General features: G+C 26.5%; 1 protein-coding gene across 5 annotated transcripts in view; it reads left to right on the top strand.

Annotated features, from left to right (window-relative positions):
* Positions 1-283: 283 nt before the first annotated feature.
* Positions 284-25,394, top strand: part of LOC145844722 (uncharacterized) — a 38,762-nt gene continuing 13,651 nt past the window's right edge. For 3 of the 5 annotated variants that reach the window (XM_082952140.1, XM_082952139.1, XM_082952138.1), the window contains exons 1-21: positions 4,551-5,377; positions 5,804-5,905; positions 5,967-6,390; positions 6,702-6,812; positions 7,556-7,645; positions 8,055-8,737; positions 8,798-8,969; positions 9,464-9,629; positions 9,830-9,961; positions 10,092-10,287; positions 14,689-14,824; positions 16,214-16,370; positions 16,681-16,799; positions 16,865-16,937; positions 17,069-17,240; positions 17,549-17,687; positions 18,335-18,675; positions 20,043-20,232; positions 20,289-20,486; positions 23,170-23,273; positions 23,575-23,746. In XM_082952140.1, the coding sequence (XP_082808266.1) occupies positions 4,635-5,377; positions 5,804-5,905; positions 5,967-6,390; positions 6,702-6,812; positions 7,556-7,645; positions 8,055-8,737; positions 8,798-8,969; positions 9,464-9,629; positions 9,830-9,961; positions 10,092-10,287; positions 14,689-14,824; positions 16,214-16,370; positions 16,681-16,799; positions 16,865-16,937; positions 17,069-17,240; positions 17,549-17,687; positions 18,335-18,675; positions 20,043-20,232; positions 20,289-20,486; positions 23,170-23,273; positions 23,575-23,746 (4,620 nt within the window). In that variant the 5' untranslated portion in view covers positions 4,551-4,634. Of the gene's footprint in view, positions 424-864; positions 1,025-1,488; positions 1,641-1,970; positions 2,084-2,567; positions 2,679-2,923; positions 3,039-3,095; positions 3,261-3,661; positions 4,108-4,550; positions 5,378-5,803; positions 5,906-5,966; positions 6,391-6,701; positions 6,813-7,555; positions 7,646-8,054; positions 8,738-8,797; positions 8,970-9,463; positions 9,630-9,829; positions 9,962-10,091; positions 10,288-14,688; positions 14,825-16,213; positions 16,371-16,680; positions 16,800-16,864; positions 16,938-17,068; positions 17,241-17,548; positions 17,688-18,334; positions 18,676-20,042; positions 20,233-20,288; positions 20,487-23,169; positions 23,274-23,574; positions 23,747-25,394 lie in introns of those variants that run through there. The other 2 variants (XM_082952142.1, XM_082952141.1) reach the window with 2 other exon arrangements.

Below are 25,394 nucleotides of genomic sequence, written 5' to 3'. Positions count from 1 at the left end.
TGTAATTTGTTTTTATTTTAACTTTTTTAATTTTGAAACCAATGTAGTAGTGTGTTCATAAAACAAAACTACATACAACACAAAGAGCTGATTAAGTTATTATTTTTCATTTTATTCAACATTTCATTGTGAACAGCTTTGCTATTCATTCAAAACGTTCGAATGATTTTGTCTGCCTAACTTTTGTTGTTACAGCCTTTTACAGTAAGCAAAGGAATTTTACAAGATTTGAAAACCGGTTAAAGTCTAAGTGTTTGTATTTAAGTTCAAAGTGTTTGTTGCAGATGTAATTATGTAGTTTTGAGGTTTATATTGTAGTTTTGAGGCTGGTGACTGAATTTTTACGGTTGTTCAAAATTCATCATGCCGTTTTTTGGAAATAAATCATCTGCAAGTGCAGCTGGAGTGAATGTTGCAGAAAATGTAAGTAATCAATCACATAGTTTTGAATGCTTAAATAAAACTTGTTTTTATAAAATTAAAAGCAACTCATACTTTTAATAAACTACTATGTACTTGCTTTTATTCTCTATTTTAGACCAAAAGTGTTTAAAACCAAGTAAAAAAAGGGTTTTTTCAACTGCTAATTGGAATATTTTTTAAAGCAAACTTTAATTAACTGGAACAAAAATTCAAGTTAAAAACCGTAGCTTTACTTGTTAACTTTAGTTTACCTCTGTTTGATAATTTCGAATAAATAGATAAACTTTACTGCAAGTGTTAATTGTATATTATAACATGAAAGTTTTTAATTTAAGTAATAATGGTAAACATAAATTTATAACTTTACGAATTTTAAGTATGACAAAATATGTAACTTTTTTTTATTAATTTTATACTTAAACGACAAATAAAAATTCCAAGCAAAGACGATTAGCTGAACTAGAGCAGTCAGAAGCGATATTAAAATGCCAATTACTCAACGTTGAAGAACAATTAGAAAAAACGAAGGCAGATCTTGAATTTTCCAAACAGCAAAATGATAACCTCTCTGAACAATGTAAAAAGCTCCAGGACTGTTTGGGTAAGTTATACAGTAGAAGCTATTTTGGGCTAGAGCTAAATTTTGTTTTATTTAACCTTCACATAGTTCTAAGTCTTTGCAGTATAATACATTTACTTCTGTGTATACTGGCTACATCGCAATTGTAAAGAAAGAAAGTCACAAAGTTTTTAACTTTTATATAATAAATAACTATCTTTTACCGTTTTGACTTGTAAATATTACTTATGTAATTTTAAATTTACTCATCATTTAACTTAAGTTTAAATACAGTGCATGTGCTTAATGAAGCCGGCTAAAACTTACTTAAAAAATAGCTTTAAAACAAAACTGTAAAAGTAAGCTGTAAATATGTCACTTCTAAAAAATTAAAACAAAACATTATGCTTGAAAAGCTGATATAACTCCAAGTTTTTAGAAAAAAGTTTCCAAACTAGATAAAGCAAATTTTTAAGCTAAATAGTAGAAGAAAATTTCTATTACAGAAAAATTAGATGAAGAAAAAGCAAGTCTAACAGAGTTGAAATTTGAAAATCAAAAACTGCGTAAAAATTTAGAAAAAGCTGAAAATGAATCATTAGAAATTGTAACGAAACTAGCAGAGCTTACACAAAAGAATGCTGATCTACAACATGAAGTAATGAATTTAATATACAAAGTCTTTCGGTGCCCGTCGTAGTTTTAGTAAACATGTTTAAAAAAAATAAAGCTTTTATCAAAGTTTTAAGGATGTAATGATACAATTAGTACCATTGTATAACCATGTTTACGTTTTATGAACATGCTTTTTAAACTTTGTTTGTTTCGCATTAGCTGTTTTAACTTATTAACTTTCGAGCCATTGATTTCTATTTAACTAGTCGCGATATTTGATCCGCGGGCTGTAACTTGCCAATTACTCGTTTATAAAACGATTTAATCTTTTATTTTGTAAAAACTGTCGTTTAAAAAACTTTTTTTAACTCAGAACTCTCAAATTGAATATAAAAATCAACAATTATCAGAGTGTGGCAGTAGTTTAAAAGAAATAATGCTTGAAAATGAAAGACTGAAGGAAGAATGTTATTCAGTAGGTGAAAGGTTAGTTTAGGTTTATAATATTAAATTAGGTCAACTATTAAAACAAATTAAAATATTACGTGTTTTAAACTGTTTAAAAAAATAGGTTAGGAAAAACACGACTCAAATTTAAAATAAAGTTGGTTTCTAACAGTTACAACGTGTTCAATAAGTTTAATTTAATTTTCACAACTTTTAACTGATCTGTTTCAATCATTATAAGAATATTGATAAAAGTAGTTTTGTGTACTAATAATATTCTATTTTATCTTTAATATTAATAATAATGTTTAGTATTGCTACTACTTTCATACTATAGTTAAAGTCATACAAGTATTCTTAAAGTTTGTAAGTTTAAAGCTACAAAAGCATACTGTCTTCGTAGATTTCTTTAACCTTAACTGTTTTTTTTCTACCCCTATAAACAACTCGAAACTGAAATATAGCCCAAGTTTTTTTTTCCTTGCTTAATATAACTATAACTGAAGTATAATAACTATTGCAGCCGTCTAGCATTGGAAGATGTGAAGGAATGCCTTGCTGAAAGATGTTCACACTTGGAAAGTGAAATGACTTCGGAAAGCTGCAGATACGATGACCTAAACTCGCAACTGAGGTTGACTACTCTATATCTAACATATAAATAAGTTGAAAAAATTTCAGTTTAAAAAACATAAAGTTTTTCAATACAAAAACAAAATTGATAAATTTCAAGCGCAGTTTAACTGAAAAAGTCTTTTTTATACTTTACAAGTTGATGATTACAAATATTATTACAAAGTCCTTATGAAGCAAAAGGTTTTATACTAAAGCATTATAATCCAAATGCAAAATTAAAAATTAGAAAACTTTTTTATTCAGCATGATAACTGAAGAGAAGGCGGCAGCCGAAGAGAAAATAGAAGAACTGAAGATGGAGAGAGAACTGCACTCTAGCATGCAGGAGAAACTGATCCAGCAAATTGAACAGCTCCAAGTAGAGTTTTGCCTGTAACATCATAAAAATAAATATAATTTTTTTAACTTTTTATAGGATCAAGTAGACAGTTTGAAAACCGACCTCAACGAAAATAGCTTGAAAGCGGACTCGGTTGATATTGTGAGCCAGTCTTTGAATCAGGTTCAAAAAGAAAAGGAGCAACTTCAGATGCGGTTGATGGAACAAAAAGATAAAGTTGAAAGTTTGAAAAGCGAAATAGTGAGTTAAAAAACAGAAGTTTAAAATAATAGATTAAAGAGTACATTTCAGGTCAAAGTGATTTTATTTTGTATGATAAATTTTCTTTGTTTTATACTACGGTAAACTCGTAAATATTAAAGTTTGGCTTTGCTTTGCTAATAGTATGAGTAAAAAGTTTTCCACTTATAGCTTTTTAGTCAAAATATTAATTTTAAGTATCTTTTTATTACGCTTTTTTGTTATATTGTTTTACACTTTACAAAGAGTTTTTAATTTTAAAAGTGTTCAGAATTTTTAGTTTTATATTAAATTATTTTTTATCAGCGTTTTTGAAAAAAAAAAATTTTTTTGATAAATTAGATTACTTTTATCACGAATAATTTGAGACTTGGTTTTTCTAATAATAGTGTATAATGTAGGAAACAGCAAGAATACAATACGAAAACAACAACATCAATCTGATGCGAGACACAAACAACCTGGCAAACGAATTACGAGCTGTAAAAGCTTCAAATGAAAAGTTGAATCATGAAATAAGCATGAGTAAAATAAGAAACGAACTGCATGCAAGTTTTCGTGAAAACCTTGAAAAGCTTTTAAACAGCAACGAGTTTATTTCAGCATCTGATTATAATTGTGAGAGTACTTTGAACTCGATCGTTTCAAAAGTAGTCGACAACGTAGCAAAGTTCAAACAAGCTTCAAGTGAAGATTTTTTCAGTCACTGTAGAGCTAGCATCAAAGACGACATGGACCTTGTGAAATCCGTTAAAAAGTTCAAAGAGAATAGCATTTTGTATCAAGACGCGGTAGAAAAATCTAAACACCAAATCAGTAAACTAAACGAAGATGAAAATGTTATACTGTAAGTTGACAGTTGTTTAGTTCGAATTGATATTTTTTTACAATCAAAATAATTTTATTTTCGTTCACTGTTTTTAAAAATATTTACAAACATAAGTCAAAAACTTCAATCATGTTTTTATTTATTGAATACAATCAGCAAATCTTATAGATAACGTTATAGTAGGGAATTTAAATTAAGTTAAAATGCTTTATATAAATAACAATATACAAATAATTATAACTTAATAACATGAGAAATAATTAAAACAGCTAAAATAATATAAATGTTATACTAAAAGGGAAAACATAAGCAGGTAATACCATTAGAAATGCAAACAGTAGGCTCACCTTTTGAAATTTACCAATTAAAAAAGTTAGGTTTAAAAAATAAATATATATAGAAAACTAAGACTTGATATATCAAAATACGAAAACGAAACTTCTGTGCTGAAGAAAGAAAATGTTGAGCTGAAGAATGAATTAAAATCTGCTAACGACTCTTTGGACGGTAGCGCTAATCAGATTCAAAAGTTTGTGGACCAGATCATGTCGCTAGAAGAAAGCAAGTTGTTTTTGGAAAGACAAATAGCAGAAGTTAAAAGTCAAGTTGTTGAGAAGCCGTGCCAAAGCTGTTCTAAAATCGAAGCTGAATTGAAAAGTTTCCAAAAGGCAGTTGATAACGAAAGGCTTGAGTTCAATTTGAAGGAACAAAAGTTAAAAGCTCAAATAGAAAATTTCGAGCTTGGAGACGGGAAGAAGAATCAAAGCGCCAATGGAAACGAAGTAATAAAAAAGTACAAGTCGGAAATTTTCGAACTCAAAATGTCTTTGGCTGACGAGCATGAGACGCTGCTGACCACCAAGGAAATTTTGAAATCGATGCAAGAACAAAAAGCTGACGAGATCCAACAAATAGTCGAGGTGGAGAAGGATAAATTCGAAAAGCAACTAGCCGAAGTCAGAGCGCAACTAATGGAAGCCGAAGATCACCTCAAAGAGTCACAAATGAAGTCGGCTGATGCGTTGCACGAGCTGAGTGTTCAAAACAAAAAGTTAAAGGATGATCTCAACGTGTCTGCACTGAAGATCTCAACATTTGATATTGATCTGCACCAGAAAAATAGCTTGATAAGCCAACTTAAAAACCAGCTGACCTCGTTCAAAAACGATGAACTGGACGACAAGGAAAAGTTCAACATTGTGGCGAATGGCAGAATTGAAGAGCTCAATCGTGCCATCAGAACTTTGCAGAAAGAAAACGAGTTTTTAAAAGCTTCGAGTTTTTCAAGGTTATTTTGGAGAAAATAAGTTGAAGGTTTTAAGGTGTTAGGTTTCAAAATAAACATAAACAAACTGTTTATTTTGTAGAATGCATTTGTTTCTATAGTAAAAATAAAGAATTCAATAGCACTAAAGTTAAGATTTGTTATAATTCTATGAAGCAACACTATTAATTTTGCTTAAACTTTATTAAATAAGTAAGGGCTTGTAACATATATAACATAGGTATAAAAAACAGTACAAAACCTATATTTTCAACACTTGTTTAATGAACTTTTACTGTAACTTTTTTTTTCGTTTGATATGTATATTTATAACCTTTGATATTGGCTTGTTTAGATTTTAAGTATTTTATAAAGTTATTTAACTTAATATTTTCTTAAGTTTTTTTGAAATCAGTTACACGTTTTTCACATTAAATAAAATTATTTTAGATTACCAACCAACTTAAACTCTTCAATAGCTGGAAATACAGTTAAAAAGAGTACTGAACTAGAAAAACAAAAGTTGACAAATCTTTTAAGGAGCAAAGTCAAGTTAGTTACATCTATTTTTAAAATAATTTATTGGAAACTAACAAATAAAATGTGTTTACAGAACATTAATAAACGACTCCGACGATGTGAAAAACAATCCAGGCATGATAAAAAAAATAAACTTTTATTGTGATCGACTTGAAAAGTTTCAAATATCATCTCATGCTACTTCAGAAGACCTCTTGTCAGCAGCCTATGACCTCATAAAAGAAGCGTTTGAAATTTTAGAGCAGTTCAAAAACCATCGAAGTGGAACGAACTCTGACTCCCAAACTCTGGTCTCAAACAGATCAAACTCTATCGGAGCGACTGGCAACACTGTCCTCGAAAGCGGCTATGACGTGGAAAAAGGCGCCTACGTCACAATCAAACGTGAAGAAGACCACATGGTGGAGCTGTTGCGCGCAGAAAACTCGCGGCTGCTACAGATGCTCGACGACGACGTGGAGTCTTGCAAGAGGGGAAACACCTTGAACGCGGCGCAGGTACGCAGGTGCATGCGAGTGAGAGGTAGGCTGATGAGAGTGGAGAGATTCATCCGCAAGTTTTTGTACATGCGCTCGCTGATTGAAGTAGCATGCCACTCGATTGCTAACAAACAAAATTGATCATTAATTGCATGCACAGGTTTTCATTGAATAGTTCACAACTAAGTGCATGCAAAACAAAATAAGCGTGTGAAATTGCACTGTAAATTTTTAAAAATTTAGCATGAAGATAAAGTAATAGATACTAGCCACCTTTTTGCTTGACTTTATAAAAAAGTTTCGAGAAATTTTCAAAAGCGAACTTCCAGCTAATGGTAGACGAGCAAGTGCAAATCACTCCGCGTGAGTTCAGCGAAACAGAATCGAAAATTGACGGTGAAGACGAATCACTCGCTGTTGTTGCCCTCGAAAAACTCAAGGTTTGTATTCATAGGTTTAACAAGTTTTTAGTTTGTTTTTATCTGTTTTATATTTATCAATTTTTGAGTTTATAAACTTGTTTAAATAATCATGAAATAATATAATAATTAATTTGCATGTACACTTTGTTTCTATACTTTTAGTTATTTTTTAACAGTTTTAAAATAACATTTATTTATTAAAAACGAACTTATTTCTAAACTTTAATTGAACAGTTTATAGCTTAAAATTTATAGCTTAAAATACTATTGTTTCGTTTTATCATTAAGTTATACTAACAACATAAAATTATACAAACAATTATACTAAAACTTATTAAAACTTATCAAACTTTTCTATAGGCCTAAATGTAAACGATATTTAAGCTAAAAATTTGTTAGTATCCAAAATTTTGTAACTTAATTCCTAAACTTCAACTGTCTTAATTCATTAATTTAATAACAAAACACTTTATTAAATTTGTTTTGATAAACCAATATTACAATGAAGAAGACAATATGTATTTATTTATACAGTAGCAAAGTAATATTCAATGTTTATTTAAGAATAATACCTGTCGACCGCAAAGCTTTACTTTCCATTCTAAATTAGTCTACTTAGCGTCGTGTATTATTAGGTAGTACTTATTTTATCTTACTTATATTTAAACTTCATTTTAGATTGGTTGCTAGCTTACAAACTATATTAAAATTAACTTATTTAAAAACTGTTTTTTTAGACAATTTAAGGTTTTTTTTTGTAGACTATTTCAAAAAGATATCAGAACACGATACAAAAAGTAAATTTGGAAAAAAATGAGCTAGCAAAAGATGTTAGGTTTTTAGAGAAACAGGTAATTTTTATATTAGTTAGTTTTAATTTTTACGATTTTATAGGTATAAGTTTTAAGCTTTTCAATTGTTTAGTTTTTAGGTTATACGGTTTTTCCATAACTTGTTTAAATAAATGTCGACAACTTTTTTACTTTGATAACTTAAACTTTTTATAGTTATTTTCTATAAAATTAATTTTTGTTGTAATTCAAACTAAAAAAGTATTTTAAGCTTTTAAAAATTGCTTACGTCTTACAAAAAGCTTCCTCAATACTTTGTAAAAAAAGTATATTTGAATTTTCACAAAATTTGTTTAAATCTTACAATTATTTTTAAGTTATTTGATACTATTAACAAACTTTCTTCTAACAATAAGTATAATTGAAGTTTAGCTTTAACTAATAAATTTATTCAGACTATTTTTTGCAGTACAAGCAAAGTTTAGAAGAAATAGAAACACTGAATAATTCAAAAGAAAAGCAGTTTGCGTGCGATGAAAAAATGATAGAAAACTACGAAGAACAGATAAGTTTGGCTTCGAGAAAACTTGAAAAATGCCTACACGAGGTGGCAGTGTTGAAAAGTAAACTAGAAAATTTGACAAGCAGCAACGAAGAGCTGAAAACGCAGCTTGAAAACACGGAAAACGAGCGGGAAATCCTGCTGTGTTTTCTGGACAAGAACAATTTGGAAAAGAAATCGTTCCGAGAAACTCTCGACCAGCACAGAACAGCTGGTTTCAAGAACTCGAACAATGAACGTTTGAAGCAAGAAGTGAAAGAGTTGAAAAAGTCGAACGTTGAAATTGTCTTGAAGAATAAAATTTTAAAAGATGAAATAAAAGAACTAAACAACAAAATAGTTTTAAAGTCGTATGAAAGTCCAGTAGATAAAAGCGCTGTTATTCTGAAAAATTTGAAAAGTTTAGAACGGGAAAACAACAATTTGTTGAAGACTATTGAGTTGTTAAAAGTTAAAAACTCTGACGCTTCTAGAAATTTCTATTTTCAGTCTTCATTAAATAAAAACAAAAATCTTGCGCCTGGCAAAGAAAAAAATACAGAAACAAATTTAAACGAGCTTGAAGAAAAGTTTAATTTAGAGTTTAAAAAGTAAGATATTCAAAAGTTTTACTAGCAGTTTTTGACTTGATAAACATTTTTAACTTACAGAAAAGCGGCAAAAATACACATGTACGAGTTGAAGGTAGAAAAACTAAAAGAAGATCTGAACACTAAAAAAGTTTCGTATGAGGAGAATCAAAAAGAAACAGAAAGATTAAAAAATAAGCTTATAGCTGTACAAAATGATTTAGAAAATACTGAAATTTTGAACAACGATTTAGTAAGTTGCAGTTTCTCTTGACTTTATTCTATTTTAAATATTAAATTAACATAAAACTTGTTTTATGTAAGCACAACGTTTTTAATTATCTATTTCTATATTTCTTTATAAAAGTTGCTTTCGTTGTACTGATGTTTAGTTTTACTGTAGATAAGTTATAACGCCAATAAACTCAAATGGTTTTAATTATAACTAATTGCTTTTGTCTTTTACTAATCATTTGATTACTTTATAATTACTTGGTTACTATATAAGTTTGTAAAATTTTATCTTTTGTTAACTTTGTACTCTACTGATGAGCATTGCTCGAAATGTATTTAGTTTTATTGAAACTGTGTGTCTTGTATATCTTATTGTACAGCTACTGTTCACGTATTTTTCAATAAATTATATTTTTATATTCAAATACTTAAACTGTGTTAAAAGTATCAATAATACTTTATAACAGTTTTTTCCGTAAATTTTTCAAAGTTTTCTTACCTAAAATATTTCAGGTTGACAAAATATCATTAAAAGACACAATAATTAAAGAAATTGAGCAATCATTTGACCAAAAAAATGCAATTAAAGAAGATGAAATTGGAAGATTGAAAAAAGAAATACTAAAAAAAATTGAGTATGCTAAAATTTCGGACAAAAGATTAAATGAAGAACTAACAAGTTTTTTGTGAAATATACTTGTTTTAAAACTAATATTATAACATCAAAAGTTTCAACAAAACAAATTAAATTTCCCTATTCATGTTCTACCTATAATTTCCTACAGACTTTCTGACTTTACTCATAAAAGTAGTTATACAAAATGTATTTTTTTTGTTACTTTGTTCGGAAAAATGCATGTAAAATTATTAACTTAACAGCAAAGCAAGAGCAAGTCGACCGACTGAATGAAAAACTGAGCCAGGTTGAGTTGGATCTCACTGCAAGTGAAAATGCAAGAGGATCATTAGAAGACCAAGTTTCAATGATGGTAGAAAATATAGGAGGTCTAGGTTAGTTGGAATTGAATTGTGGTAGGTATAAGTTTCTTAAAAACATATAATTGAACAATCATGGGGCAAAAAATTAAGGTAAAAAGATAATTACTGTTTTACGTTTACGATCCCTTATTAAAAATTCCAGAGAAGAAATTGACTTCGAAGAAAAATGAAATAGAAGAAATTAAGAATGAAAAGCATGAATTAAACAACAGCCTTGAAGCTTTAAATCAAATCAAAGTTAACTTTGAAAATAATTTGAAGTCAATGCAACAAAATTTAGATAAAGAAAATGAACAACATTCAAAAAAAGTGAAAGAGTTTAAAGTTGAGCTCGAAAAGTAAGTTTTTATTTTTTCAACAAAATATTCTAAAGTATTTTTTTTTTAATTTTATGTGTTTAGCTGTGCTAAAAAGCCACAGGGAAAATTGTAGGTTTTGATAAACTAAGACCTTGAAAGTAGTTGTTAGTATATTTCAACAATTTTGTTTATTTTAGAATTTTTCCTCCAAATAAACTTTTCAATAACTAACATAGTAAACATTTTTTTATGTTTATTATACTTATACCAGTGGCGTAGCGTGGTATTTTGGTCAGGGGGTGCGCAATTTTTTTCTCAAAGAATCCTCTAAATTAAAACTTTTGTAATTAGCTATAAAAAAAACTTTTTATAAGTAATATAATTAAAATAAATTCATTAAGTAAAATAAGTTCGCTAACTGTTTTAAAAAATGTTTATATATCACAAAATTAAACAATTATATAAAAGTATAAATTTCATTAGAATCACTTATACTTGCAAAAATGTAAAGTTACTAAATAATAGTTGTTTTTATTACTGATAGTAAACTTAAGATCTTTAAAAATTAATATTCAATAAAACGAAAGTATCTGTTTTATTTACGAAAAAAATATCAATCTCTTTAATATACAATACAACAGTGATAACAACACCTCATTGCACATAATTTTAATAAAGTTACACAGAAGTTAAAATAGACCAACTTTATAACTGTTATCACAGTTTATTACAACTTTGTAAAATAGTTAAAAGTATACTTTTTAAATTTAATTCATTTGATTGTATTTGTTTAAAAAAAAATCACAAACAAAGTTTATTTCTCATAGGCCGACACGCTTATCTTGTATGTTTACAAAAATAAAGTTCAGAAAACTAGCAGTAGTCTTACCAATATAGCAGGGGTCGGCAAACTGCGGCCCGCGGGCCAATTGCGGCCCGCGAAGGGTAGATCTGCGGCCCGCGAGCACGTTATTTTTTTGAATGGAATGCGGCCCGCGAGAGAAAATTTTGTGGCCCGCGAGCATGTAAATGTGGCCCGCTGAGCAAAAATATATTTCAAGTTAAATTTTTTTCGGTAATTCGATATAATTTGATTAGTTTGGTTTTAAGTCTCTGTATAACATTTAAAAATAATTAGAAGAAGATACTGCTTTAGTTAAGTAATTAATTGAAAAAAGAGTGTAAAGAGTGCTTGAATTTAATAAGTTAGTTAAATAATACCTATTTATTTAATAAAATAAATGCAAATGTTTTTCATTTTGTACAAAAGTAATGCACAGTAATTAACTAAAGTGTCATTTCTTTATAGCTTAGATATTCTTTTTCATCATTTTTTAAAACAAAGTTTCTTTTATAGATTTTTATTAGTAAATGTTATATTTTAGTGTAAAAGCATTTAAAATAACATAGTAATAAGAAATAAGGTTTATTTAATTTTTGTTTTTACAAATTTTAATTATTTAGAAGTTTTCTTTGCACTTAAATTTATTTATATGCACACCAACTTAAAAAGATGTTCATATTTTAAACCACTTTTTATTTAATACTTAAGTTAATTTAAGTTTAGTTTATGCATAATTCTCTGACATTGTTGTTTCTACATGTAATATCTAAATTTGTACAGACACATTTAAAACAGTATATATGACATAAATTGATAAATTGTTTTTAGGTTTAAAGATGGTAAATTTATCAAGTTTGTTCATTGTTAATCCAAATAGTTCAAATTTAAGCAAATAAACAACTAAAAATTGACACACACTCAGACTATCACTATTTGAAGAATTCAAATCTCAGGCCAATTAAGTCTTTTTATAATTTTTTGGCTAGAATGGTTTTTTGTATACAAAAATATCAGGAATGTTTTTGTTGACTCAGGCTGGCTTTTTTGCTTGAAAGAGTGGCAAATTAAACTTATGATGTAAGTTTTGCTCAATCCACAGTGTTAGTTTGAGTTATAATATATGTTAAATTTTAAGTCTTGCAGCTGATATAATTCAAAATATTATTTATATTATTGTGTACATTTAAGTGTGAACAATCAGAGTTGCCAAAAAAATTGAATCCCGGAAAAGCTTTGAACTTAAAAATCTATGCTTAAAAATTCAGGAAAAAAAATTGAATTTGAGAATTTTTGTAAAAACCTGGAATTTCAAACAACTTTTACATGTAAAGTAATGAAATTTCTATTTGACACAAAAAATTTAGCAAATAAACATTTCTTTATTAAAATTATATTTTAGTAGCTTAACAGTGTTTTTTAATATTGATATATTTTTTTGACACTTTTTAAACTTTAATTAAACTTTGTACTAAAAATAAAAGAAGGAATTGTACTTCTAAAAACTTTGTATTTGTGCATTGCACCTTTAATTGTGAAATTTCACCGATTGGTGTGCTTCGTGTTGGAACTAAATCAAGAAATTCTACTAAAATGTCAAAGTTAGTAAAAACATCTCTAATAAAATTTCTCAGATGAGCAATAGTTTTTCTATCAGTGCTCTCAAGTTAACATATTGATTAAAGTCCTAATTTGATTTATGCGACTTTATAACCTGAATGCATTTCCTAAATATAACATTTTGATGTCGTTGAAGAAATAAACAAAAGTTTTCCACTACTGCCAACATAAATTCTTTAAAAAAGTTTTCAATTATAAACGGTATCTCATTTTGAATAATAAATTTTGCTACTTTATAACTTGCCTTAACAATTTTTTCTGATAATTCTGTAGTTACTAAAGATAATCATGTGCTTTGTTGGAATTGACTTTGGTGATTTGTTTTTTTATCGTTTCTCGCAATAAGTCCTAACTAACGTTTTTTTATTTTTGTAGCTCGTCTTATATTTTACAATTAATATTTTTAAATGCAATATTCTTATTGCAGATAAAGAATTGCTTTAATGCTAAATAAAAAATAAGTTTTTATATTTCTCTAATGACTCAATAAAGTTTTATACTTTTGTTAAAATTATTTAAGAAACTTAATTGTCCATTCAAGTTGACTTTTACTTTTTTTGGCATGTAATTTATTTACTGTTAATAACTTTCGTTATTTCTTTATGTTGTGAACTTTGTTTTAACTGAGTTGCTACACAAACAGGCTATTTTAAAAGTTGTGGAAAACTCAGGTGTGTGTGAAAATTTTATTTCAAACACTTTAAAGAAATCTTTTAATTCCCAGAATAGTTTTTATGACTGTAGTGTAGTTTACTAATTGTAGTTTTATCTTGTTTTCTTACACTTAGTGTACTTTTTTTGATGATGACATTTTTACTAAGTATTTAAGCTTGATTAAAACGATTTATTAGCTTTTTCAAATTTTAATAAACTTAGACTGGTTTGATACAACTCAGACATTTTTGCTTTTTAAGTGGCAACCATGTGAAAGACTAGTTACTATTAATATATTTTATTTTAGTATTCAAGAATTAATTATGTTAAAGAATTTGTTCTAGCTTTCTGGAATACACACAGGTATTCATCTTATAAAGTTAACTAAATTTTTTAAATGAATGTAAACTATTTAACACGCAAAACTTTTTTTTGAAGTAAATACTCTTAGAAATATGAAAAAAGGGTTGATAATATAACAAATATATAAAATTAACCCATAAATTGTCTTTAAAGTTTGCTTTTTATGGAGAGTTAGGTTGTAAGTAAAATTACAAAAGTATTAAGTTTAACTTATTAAGTGCTTGTGAAAATACATAGTTTATTAACACTTAAGTATATTAGACATAGAAAATTTTATTCTAATAAATATTAATTTAAATAGGCATTCTATGTATAGCTAAAAGTCATTTAAAATGATAAGGTGAATAAAAGTAAAACTTTTTTCGAGTGTGACTAAAACTAAAAGTTTATTCAAATGTCACTAAAACTAAAACTGCGGCCCGCGAAGACTTTGTACACTTAAAATTTGGCCCGCGACCACCAACTGCCTGCCGACCCCTGCAATATAGCATAAAAAAAAATTGTAAAATTGTTTAATTTTTCTTTAAGCGTGACGTATTTTTGTAAACTTTTTGTAGAAAAATAATCTGCCATAGGTTATACAACAGCGGTGCGCTATATTAATTGCGTACTTTTTGAGTATAAATTCTTATGAATTTAATGAACTTATAAAATTTTTCCTTATGGAGTTTTTCATCAACATCGGTGCGCATTTGCAATTACGCACCGAATCAGTATATTGAGTAAAACATGTACTTTCCTAACTTGCCACTAACTAGTATTCAAAATTTCTTTTAACTTTTTGAATACTAGATAAACATAGTTGAAAAAAGGCAAATTAAGCAGAAAAAATAAACTATAAAGGATAAAGATATTACATTCTTTTTTTTACATTTTTCTTTTTTTGGGTGGCATGCATGCGCCAGTGTCCCTCCCCACGCTACGCCCCTGACCTAACTACATTTAAATACAACGTTTTGCAGTAAGGAAAATATCAATAAAAAGATTGAATGCGAACTACAAGAACTAAAAAGCAAAAATTTTGAAGCTGAGTTAAAAAACGAATTGGATAAAATTAATTTAAAGCTTGTGGAAACTAAAAATTGTGCAAAAATAAAAGTAAGATATTTATTAAGAAAATTAAAATCTTTATAAAGCTAATCCCATCGTGTTAAACTTACATATTAGAAAGCTTTCATGAAACATATTCAGCTGGGTATAAATTTGTTACTGACTAGTTTTTATGGTTATTAATGCTACAATAAATCAAACTTAAACTTTGCATCTCTGTTGTTTTTTTTATATTATTTGCTCTTAATAAACAGCCGAACTTATAATATTTTATTTTAGTATGAGTATCCTTAACACTTTATATAAAATTTGATTAGTTGTAGTTAAACTTTTATCGAACATATTTAAAAGACTAAATAAAACTTAAAATTTTGTCTGAGTTAAGTTTTAATTACGTTTTAAATCGTCATAAAGAGAATATATTGTTCTGTAGCTTGTCTTATCAAAACTTATTAGTTTTTTATTAATGCATAAAACATTTGTAATAAACTTGTTTTCAAACCTTTTTTCTCATAACTTTGTCATTACACATTCACAATAAAAAACCCTTTGCTCGAAAGACTATTAAAAGTTTATCAAGCTTTAAAAGTCATATAACAAATAAAATAAAAAAACAAAATAAATCTTTATTAATCCTTAGTTACAATAATTTATGCAATCATAACCTTAACTTTAAAAAATATTTTAAGCTTAGAATTTTAGCAAATATAAGTTGTAACTCAGATCGATTAAAAATATTTTTCAATTAAATTTCTATGCACACTTTTGAAAAAATGATTTATACAACAATGAAAAAGCTTAAATTAGATTTTTATAAGGCTTGTTTTAATTTAAAGTATAAAGCTAAACTAAAACTTTTAACCTTTTTCGTACAAAACAAAAAAATTTAACAGAATAATTTAATAAAGATTTAATAGTTTTTCGAATAAAATAAGTAGAACAACATTTCAAAAAATCTGTGAGACGGTTTATGTAACAAATTACTCTTTTTTAACTGCATAATATTTTTATAACCTAAGTGAAAAAAAATAGTGAAGTAAGTTTTATAAACTTTTAAACCGTTTTTCGATAATTAAAACTTTTCTTTTATGTGAGTTTCAACAAAGAAAAGTGTAAGCAAGTTCGCATGTTTAAGTTCTTAGTAATCTTTAAATCTGAACTGTTTAAACTTGTGTTTGCTTCTTAAGTAAATCAAATTTTAACTTATCTATTAACTAGGTTTTATAATTACATAAAAGTTTTCTTTTGACAGACCAAAAATCTCATATTTATTTTTTATGCAAAAAAGATAAAAATATAATAATTTGTTTTTTATAACAAGTTGTTAAGTAAATTAATAGTATTATTTTTTAATATGTATATTTCGTAGTTTAGAAGTTTAAAAGTTGCATAACCAAGTCAAATGGGTCCTTTTTCTTAAAAATTTTATTTCTTTAGATAAATGAATATAAGTTGACATTAGAAGAGAATGATAAACGATCTAAAGAGCTCTTAGGTGCAAAAGGAAAAGAAATTGATAACTTATTGGCTGAACTAAATAATTACAAACTTTCAGTTAAAGACTTCGAGAAGAAAATTTTAGAGAATGAAGAAAGTATGTTTTAAAGATAATAGAAACTTATAGATATTAATTATTTTTTAATCTGTTTTTGTATATTAAAAAGATTCATATCACCGTTTTATTGTAATACTTTTTATTGTTAATTACTAAAAGTTACAGTTATATATGTTGGTTTTCAACCTGCATTAATATAATAAAATTGTTCAAACAGTTTATCTAATTATTTTAAATGCTTTTGGTTAAATTCTATAAATTTTTAGTTTAAACTATATTTTTTACTAAAATCAAAAAACTTAATTTTCTTAACTTTTTTACCAATTAACTATTTTCACTTAAAATACAGACATAATTGTTTTAAAAGATGACATAGATACAAAACACAAGATAATATTGGAACAAAGCATATTAATTGAACAAACTCAAGCTCAGCTATCAGCAAATGAAAAAATTACTGATGATCTTGTAAGTTTTTACAAATTATAAAACTACAAAACGAACTATCGATAAATTTCTAAACATAATTTTAGAGAAACGAACTTATTGAACAAAAAAAGTGTTTAGAAAAATCTGAAAAGCTTCTCGCGGAGTCTGTTGAAAGAGGTTGAATTGTTTTTAGATCATTAAAAATGCTCATATAACTTATTATTCCTTAATTGAGAAATTTTATTTAAAATTATTGCTCTTAAATTTGTTTGTTAGACAAGTTTGTAAATCTAGAAACTTTTATCTAGAAAAAGTGTTAGCTGATACAAATGAGGTCAACAGTCTGAAAGAGAAGTTGAAAGAAATAGAAGACAGAGAACAAGCGCTGAAAAACACCATGGAAAAAGCTGATGAAATATTGTTTAATAGACAAAAAGATCATGAAGAAGAATTAAAAGAAATGGAAGAAGCTCTTAAAAAGTAAGATAAATTTAATATTGACTTCTACATATATTTTTTTAGCAAAGCTGTTTATTTTTTTTTAAGTTATAATTTAAACTTTATAGAAAACATTATAGAAAAATTAAAAAAAAAATTTATTCTACTTGATTTTAAAAATAAAAATTATGAGTCGAATAACTCTATACGAAGTTATTTCTAAACAATTTTTTAGTTTTACTTTCTATACTTACAAACTAAATCTAAGCCAATACGATAAACTTCAATTAAACTATTTTCAGTTATTATTATAATCAAAGACTTTCAGTATATTTTTACAACAAATTAAGATCCACTGATTTCGCTGACATCAGCAATTGTGAACTTAACGAGCAAATCGAAGTTTTGGAAAACAAATGCATCAAGTTAGAAGAAGAAAGCACAAAAACAAAATCTGAACTATCAATTTCTGTAAAAAATAAAGAAAAGGTTATTTATAATTTTACAACTTGATACATTTATAGGCTACAAGTTCATAAGGATTTAAAATTTTTATCTACATAAGTTTTTTTATTTTGTTAATTCAAAAAAAAAGTAAGTTTTTTCAAAAACTTTAACAAACAAGTTTTTAGCACATATACAACTTTTTACGTATTTCTTTAAAACATTCTTATTTTTAGTTGTTTCTACTTATTATAGCTTTCAAAATGTTTAGTAAAATATACCTTAAAGTAATAAATTTCTTGACGTACACATTTGTTTAAGTTTTTGTGGTTTTTTTATACATTAGATTACTTGAAAATTTGTAAGTTTTGTCAAGCTTACAAATTAAAAACTTGAGTAGTAAAAAGTTCAGAATAATTAAATTTATAAATTTCTATTTGTGAGGCTTTACTTTTTATCCAATACAACCTTGTTTTAAAGTAATTCTTAATACTTCTCGTAATTAGTTAAATTCCTTAAAGTAAATGTTTAAAACAAAAGAATAAAAGTTGTAAAAAGTTTAAAAAAAACTGGTTAAAGATTTTTCATTAATATATCAAAGATAAAGTTATAATATTTTTTATGCTATGGTTTTCTTTAAAACCTTACTAATATTCATATTCAAGTATTTTAAATTGAAATACTTTTTACAGCTTGAAAAAGAAAGTAAGCAGTTGAAAGACAAGCTTTACAAGCTCGAACAAGACAGCGACGCTATGCGGAAGAAATTATCGGAAAGCTTATTGAACAAAGCCAAGCTGCAAAGTTCATTAGACAGCGTCAAGTGCGCTTTGAATTCCACGCAGGAGCGAAACACCGAGTTGTTGGGAGAAACTGAATTGCTTAGAAAGAGTTTATCTGCGGAGGAAGGCAAGGTGAGACAGCTAGCGGATGAAAAGTTTAAACTGATGAACGCGTTGAGCATCAATGAAGGCGACGTTCTTTCGGGAATTGACTTGTTGTTTGCAACGAGCAAGACTGACGACTCATACAGGTTTTAATTAGTTTGTAAAAAGTTATTTAACAACTATTTGGAAATATTTTTAAAACAACAACTTATATTATAATGTTTGTATGTAATAAATTGTTAATGAACTGTTATTGTGTGTATGTGATGAGTTTTGCAACTGTTTAACTGTGGTATACCTGTTTCTGTAATGTTTTAGAATTTTAATTTAAAATCAAAGTTTTTTGCTTATTTTTTACTAGGGTTAGTTTTTAGTTTAAGATATTTTTTTATTATAAGTTAAAAATAGATAATTGACATATAACCTTAAGTGTAAAACAACCAGTTTTCTATAACTTTATTTACTATTAACGTATATTATTATTGATCTTCCAAAGTACATTTCAAATAGTGCTTATTTTTTTTGTTACTAAACTAGTTAAAATTTACCATAGATTATAAAAAACCACATATTAGTTTATAAAGGTTATTAAGAAATACTGTAATCAAAGGTACTAGAAAACTAATGTTGATAAGCTAGTGTTGATATCTTGCAACTGTGCTTTAAAGTATCATTTTCAAAATATATATCCATAGACAAACGTTAAAAAAAAACATAGCTAATTTTTTTCATTATTAGACTAAAACTTGCTTGATATAAAAAAATTTAAAGAGCATTTGCTTATCTGTGCTTGTAATAATTTACAACTTCTCTGCTTGTTAAACCTTAACTTAGGTTTGTTAAAATAAATAATGGTTCCTGAGAAACTTTTATTTTGAAATTATTCAATTTGTTGTTACTAATTAGTAATTAATAAATATTTAGTTGTTTTTGCACACAAATAAAACCGTTATTTTTATAAGGAACTAACTTAAACTGGTTTTTTGACATTTTAAGCTGTGAAATACTTAACTATTTGTTTCACAAAAGTTAATTTAGTGTTAAAATAAAAACTATAAAAATAAAATGTATAAATTTGTACTTATTTTTGTATTTTTAATAAGCAAAACATAATACAGAGCGCTACTAAACGATGTTAGTTTTTTTAACTTAATAACTAAATATATTTTTTTTTAGCTTTAATTTCAAATATAATAAAGCGGTACTTGTTAGATTTTATGCTAAACAATCTTTTTATGTTCCAATTTTTTTTCTTAAAATAGTTTCATATGAAGTTATACATAAAAAGTGAATAAGGGACGTGTTTATGGCTTACTTTATATGCTTTTTTTGTAACAACAACCATAAGTGCTCTACGAACCAAGATATTCAGCCATTAAAATAAATTTATTTAACACACTTATAATACATCCTAAGCCTTACAAAAATGTTGGTTTTACTCGAAAACTTAAAAACAGCTTTGCGTAATGTTCTTGTCGTTTTAAGCAAAAATAAAACTGTGTTATTGTTGCAGTGACAAATCTGCTAGTTCAAGAGCCTCGTTGGATGGTAGAAACAACTCTTCATTGATGGAGGAATTGAAAGAATGCGACGCAGAAATGTCTTTTTTCGGCACAAGTTCATTCAGAAAAGACATTCCAAGCAAGCTACGACCGCAAGACGTATCAACTCAAACTCAAAACTCTGAAAAGAAAACTTTCATGGTTGGTTTTCGCATTAAAACATTTTTAGCTCTGATGAATATTTAAACTGTTTATAGGACAAGCACTCACAGTATGAATCTAATGAAGGTTGGTACCGACTTAACGTTTCGCTTCAAGCTTCTAACAAACCAATGACAAAGAACAAAAACGTTGGAACACAAGAAAAGGAATTAGAAGAACAAAACAATGTCGATCGAAGCTCTTTGAATGCTTTAAAAAAGATTGTAAAATCTTTATCAAAAATAAAGCCTAAAGTAAGATTTTAACTAATTTAAGCTAATAGTCGATTTTTCTTTTATTTAACACTACTTAAACTATAGTTAAAACGTATAACAAAATTTCTAAGAGATGTTAAAAATGTAAAAAAAAGATATAATAACCCGGTAAAAATGAAAACAATAAGTTTAAACACTAAACCAATTATATCGGCTATTTTTATGTATACTTTGAATAAATACTATTGTTCCATCAACAAGGCACGGCGTGTTATGTACATACAAATTTAAGTATAATAATACAAAACCAAGGTGTGAAAACACAAAATAATGAGAATTCCTTAATCTTCAGTTTGTTCTAACTTTTGTAAATTAGTTTCTGAGCTTACTTGTTAAGTGTTCAGTTATGTTTTCAAGCACTTTGTGACTGAAGTACTAGATTTGTGTTTAGTAAAGTGTGTTGTATTTTTAGAAAATTAGTTTTGAATTAAAACTAGTTTTACTTGTTTTTTATGTTTCATTTAAGAGTTATTTATTTAATCTTTTAAAGTTTAGAACAGATGTAACTTTTTTTAATGGAAAATCTTCATTCATATTCTGTTCCAGATAAAAGCAACTTTTTAAAACAAAACATTACTATTAAACCCTACAAAGTTAGTTTCAATGTTAGTTTATGTTTTTATTTAATTTTCATTTGAACTGAAAACATATTATTAAAGTCAAATGTGTTATTTACTTTTTTATCCACTTATAAAAACCAAACATTAATTTAAACTTAGAAAATATTAGAATAATAAGTTAAACAAGCATTTTTGTTACTTACTGATCAAAACAGCAAGAATTTGTTCAAGTCTTTATTTATAACTGATCAGATTATTGGCTTTTTTTTAAGTGTAATATGAAAACTAAATAAAATTTGTAACAACATAACGGACATGGCTTAATAAAAGCATAATTTTATAGCAGTTTTACTAATTTGTAATAAGTTGAAAAGAAAAGCTTTTATAGTATAAAAAATATAGAATATGTTCAATGAAATTAAATAAATTATTATTATACGTAAATTAAAGTTTATCAGTTAGTGTTTTTGTTAAAAAATTTACAATATTGAATACTCCAAAAAAGTAGCTAAGATAATAGAAAATTAACAAGTCATAGAACTAGTTAAGCATAAAAACTTTAAAGTTAAAAAGTTGATTGAAATAAAAATACACAAACTTTAACTCAAATGAATTTTTAACTTTCTAACGTTTATAAATGTATGATCAAACTATTTTTTTGTTTAAAATCAATGTTCTTTAAAAAAAAACAAGCACGTAATTCAACAAAGAGTAAGCATTTGTTTGTCTAAATGTAAAGTGAATTTAGTTAATATTTCATAAACGTAGTATCTGTTTTAATTTAAACTTCTAAAGATGTTTAAGTCAAATACAACACAAATCATTTGAAACTTATATCTTATTTTTATTAAATTAAAAGCTGTATGACATCTAAAGTTATATTATTAGTTAACAAAGTTTGGACAAAATTTTTATAGTAATAGAACAACGTAGTTGTCAATGTTTTTGCAAAACAGTTATGTATTTTGGAAAACGATCTAATTTAAAATTATAAACTACTTGTTAGCGTTATAAAAAAAAATCATAGTTTACTAAAAAACTAATTTTAAAGCTTGTAGAAAACTACATAAATAAATCAAATTTAAAAAATATTTCAAGTTCAAAGTGTTACAAAAAATTATAGCAAGTCATTACAATTTAAGCTTGAGATAAAAATATTTACATTTCATAAAACAAACTTATAAACATTATAACAATATACTGTTTAGTATAAACAATAGTCTACACAGTTTTAGAGCTAAATTATATGCACATTGTTAGGCTTATAACTACAACAGTTGGGAGTCTATTACATTTACAAGTAACGATTGAAGTTTTTATTAATGAGCTAATCTTAACATATTTTCAAGTTCATTTATGTTAGGAGTAGAATTTTTTTAAATAAACAATGTATGGGTAATAAAATACTGGGGTGTACGTATCAACAGAAACGACGCCGTAGTAAAATTTGTCACAATGCAGTTTTATTTTCAGTAAAAATTCCTTGAGTTTTTTAAATGTGTGTCACTTTAAATGCATCGGGGGAAAATAAATCTGTATTTAAATATTTGTTTTCTTTTCTTTGACATTTTTTTTTCGGAAACGTCGTTTAGAATGACATATTCTAGGGAAAAACATGTTTTCTAAAACTGATAGTGACAACAACAAGTAGTAAAATACAAAAAGTTTACTGTAGTCATTGGGAAAATTTTAAACTTTTTTTTATTTACTTTAACTTTAGTTTAATTTAAAACAATTATTAAAGTTTTTTGTTTTTTTAAGTTTAAACTTAGAATTGTATAAAACTATTAGTGAAAATGCCTTTAGAAGGTATCAAAAAGTTTTTTGCAAAAAAGAAAAAAGTTAGTCTAAATAAATTTTAAAGTATATTAGTCGTATTTATTTTTTTTAAACAGAAAATATCTAATAGACTGTAAGAAAATGTATATTTGTCTTCAAAGATATAGAAAATTTATGTTATCCAACTTACTATATTATATCAATGAGCTTAAAAAAATTTGAATCAGAAAAGTAGAAATTTTTTTTAAAAACTACTCTTATTCTTTTTTTTTTTATATAAAGTTAACCTTCTCCGATTAATTTTAAAACTTAATACTTTTTAGTACACTCTCAATGAGGAAGAAAAATCTTCTCTAGACCGTCAAAAATCGATTTCAACCAACAGTTTCAGATCTATTGGTAGCAATGAGAGTAAAAATATAAAAAAGTAACTTTGTTTTGCATTTTTTTTTATTTAACTCTTCACAATGTTTAGTTTGTTTAATGCAAACGCATAGTAGCAGTAATAGGGCCTTAATACCTTAGTATCACAAAATCAATCATAAAAATTTATTACTCTTTAAGTATTAATCAAATTTTATTTGCAATAAACTGCAAGTTTTAAAACATATTTTTGAGAACTTAACAACTACACATTAACAAAACAAGCTCTTAATATCACTCAGTCTTTAATACTTTAAGGGTTATACAAAAGCTAATTTATAAAACTTTATTAATCATTTTTTCAGTCATGAGGACGCGTATGACATCGCTGAGGACATCCGCAAGCAAATAGAAAGTGCTGAGGCAGACAACGTCAGTTTGCAGAGCAGAATCAACGACTTGAAGTCGGAATGCCAATCAATGCTGGGTAAAGATGATAGCAACAGCAGCAGTAGCAGCAGTAGTAGTAATAGCGAGGTACGTAAACATTTTTTTAGTCTAAGATACTTACTGGTTATACAGATTATAAGTACTTTTGGTGGTTTCTCTTTTAACTTTTATTTATTGAACTGGATTTGTTTTAGAGAAAATGAATAAAAGATAAAAATGATATAAAAACTAGAACTTTATATTGTTATTGTTTTCAACTGATGGTTCACTGAAAATTAAAATATATATAAAACAGATAAAAATATAGTAACTTTGTGTATTTAACATTTTAAAAAGGACAAACTTGATAACTGTTACTAAAAATAACTGATTAAAAATGTTGTTTAAGTATGTATTTTTTAGTTTAAAGATCAAAGTTTACAAAGCTATATAAAAAAGCCTGTTTTGTTTATAATAACCTTTTTAGATGAAATAACAAAATGTTGTATACATGCTTTAAAAATTATAGTCGTGTAAGGAATTTATAAACAACTTGATTTTTATGTTTACAAATGCTGTAACACGTGAGTACATTAAATAGTACTGATAAAAAATGCAAGAGAAGAATGTGCATGCATTTGCAACAAAAAACGTTTGTTTTAAGGAAAGACGGAAATACTTTAAAAATTTGTATGGTAACTGCACAAATAAGTAATCACAATTTTATTTTTAACATGTATTAAACGTTTTCAAATGGTTATATGGTTTTAAGTTAAAACTTTTAGTGTAGCATAAACTTATATCAGTGTTAAAATTAAGGAACGAATCAGTCATTTTACTTAAGAATGAAATTAAAAAATTTACAATAAACAAACAACAGTAAAGCATGGCACTAAAATAAAACTTCTGCGCAAATAAAGTTTACATTTTGTGAGAAAACTTTATTACTACTACACACAAGCTAATCTGGCCGGTCCGGGCAAGTCTTGTGACGTCATAATCCAATAGGATATTATCACATTTTGATACACACCGACACACGGTGCACAAAGAGTTAGTTTAGTGAAAAACAAAAAAACAATAATCAGTTTTAGTTTGAACATACTCATGTTAAGTTCTTAGGTAAATTGTTGATATAAGAAACAGTTGCGGTGTTTTTTTGTTGAGATAGCTTTTAGTTTGTGTTTATTTTAACAATGAGTGGCGGAGACGAAGAAAATGAAACTAATATGTTTCAAAACGCAGTCGCTTTTTGGAAAGCTAAAGGCCAGCATGTTGAAAAGGTAAATATATTTATGTTGATTTATAGTTTTTAATTTAAAAAAAAATTATACATATCTGAAAATGCACGACGGAACTAAATTAAGCTAACTTTGATATGTTTTTTAAAAGTTATTTTGAGATTTAAGAAAATATCTAAAATGAGACTTTTCTAAGTTTTAAGTATAATTTTGCACTATTATAAAACATTTAGTTTGATTTTATCTCTAAATTAATCAAGACTATAAAAAGTTTTTAATTTAATTTAAACTTATGTTACATTCAAATTTTTAAACCAAATTTTTTCAGTGTTTGATAGACTTTAAGTTTAATTTTATACAGTTTTGGTAAACCTCAATTATATTTATCTTGTACTTAACAACAAGCTTGTTTTCAACGAAATGTGACAAAAAGGGCGTATGAAACAGTTAAGAATGTAAAAAATAAAATAAATAAAATGTTAAGGTGACTTGAAGACTTTGTGATGTTTGTTCAC

This window comes from Thalia democratica, chromosome 9 (genome assembly GCF_965202585.1).
Source record: "Thalia democratica chromosome 9, ktThaDemo2.hap1.1, whole genome shotgun sequence".
Lineage (NCBI taxonomy): Eukaryota > Metazoa > Chordata > Thaliacea > Salpida > Salpidae > Thalia > Thalia democratica.
This window is presented reverse-complemented; position numbering and strand designations above follow the sequence as displayed.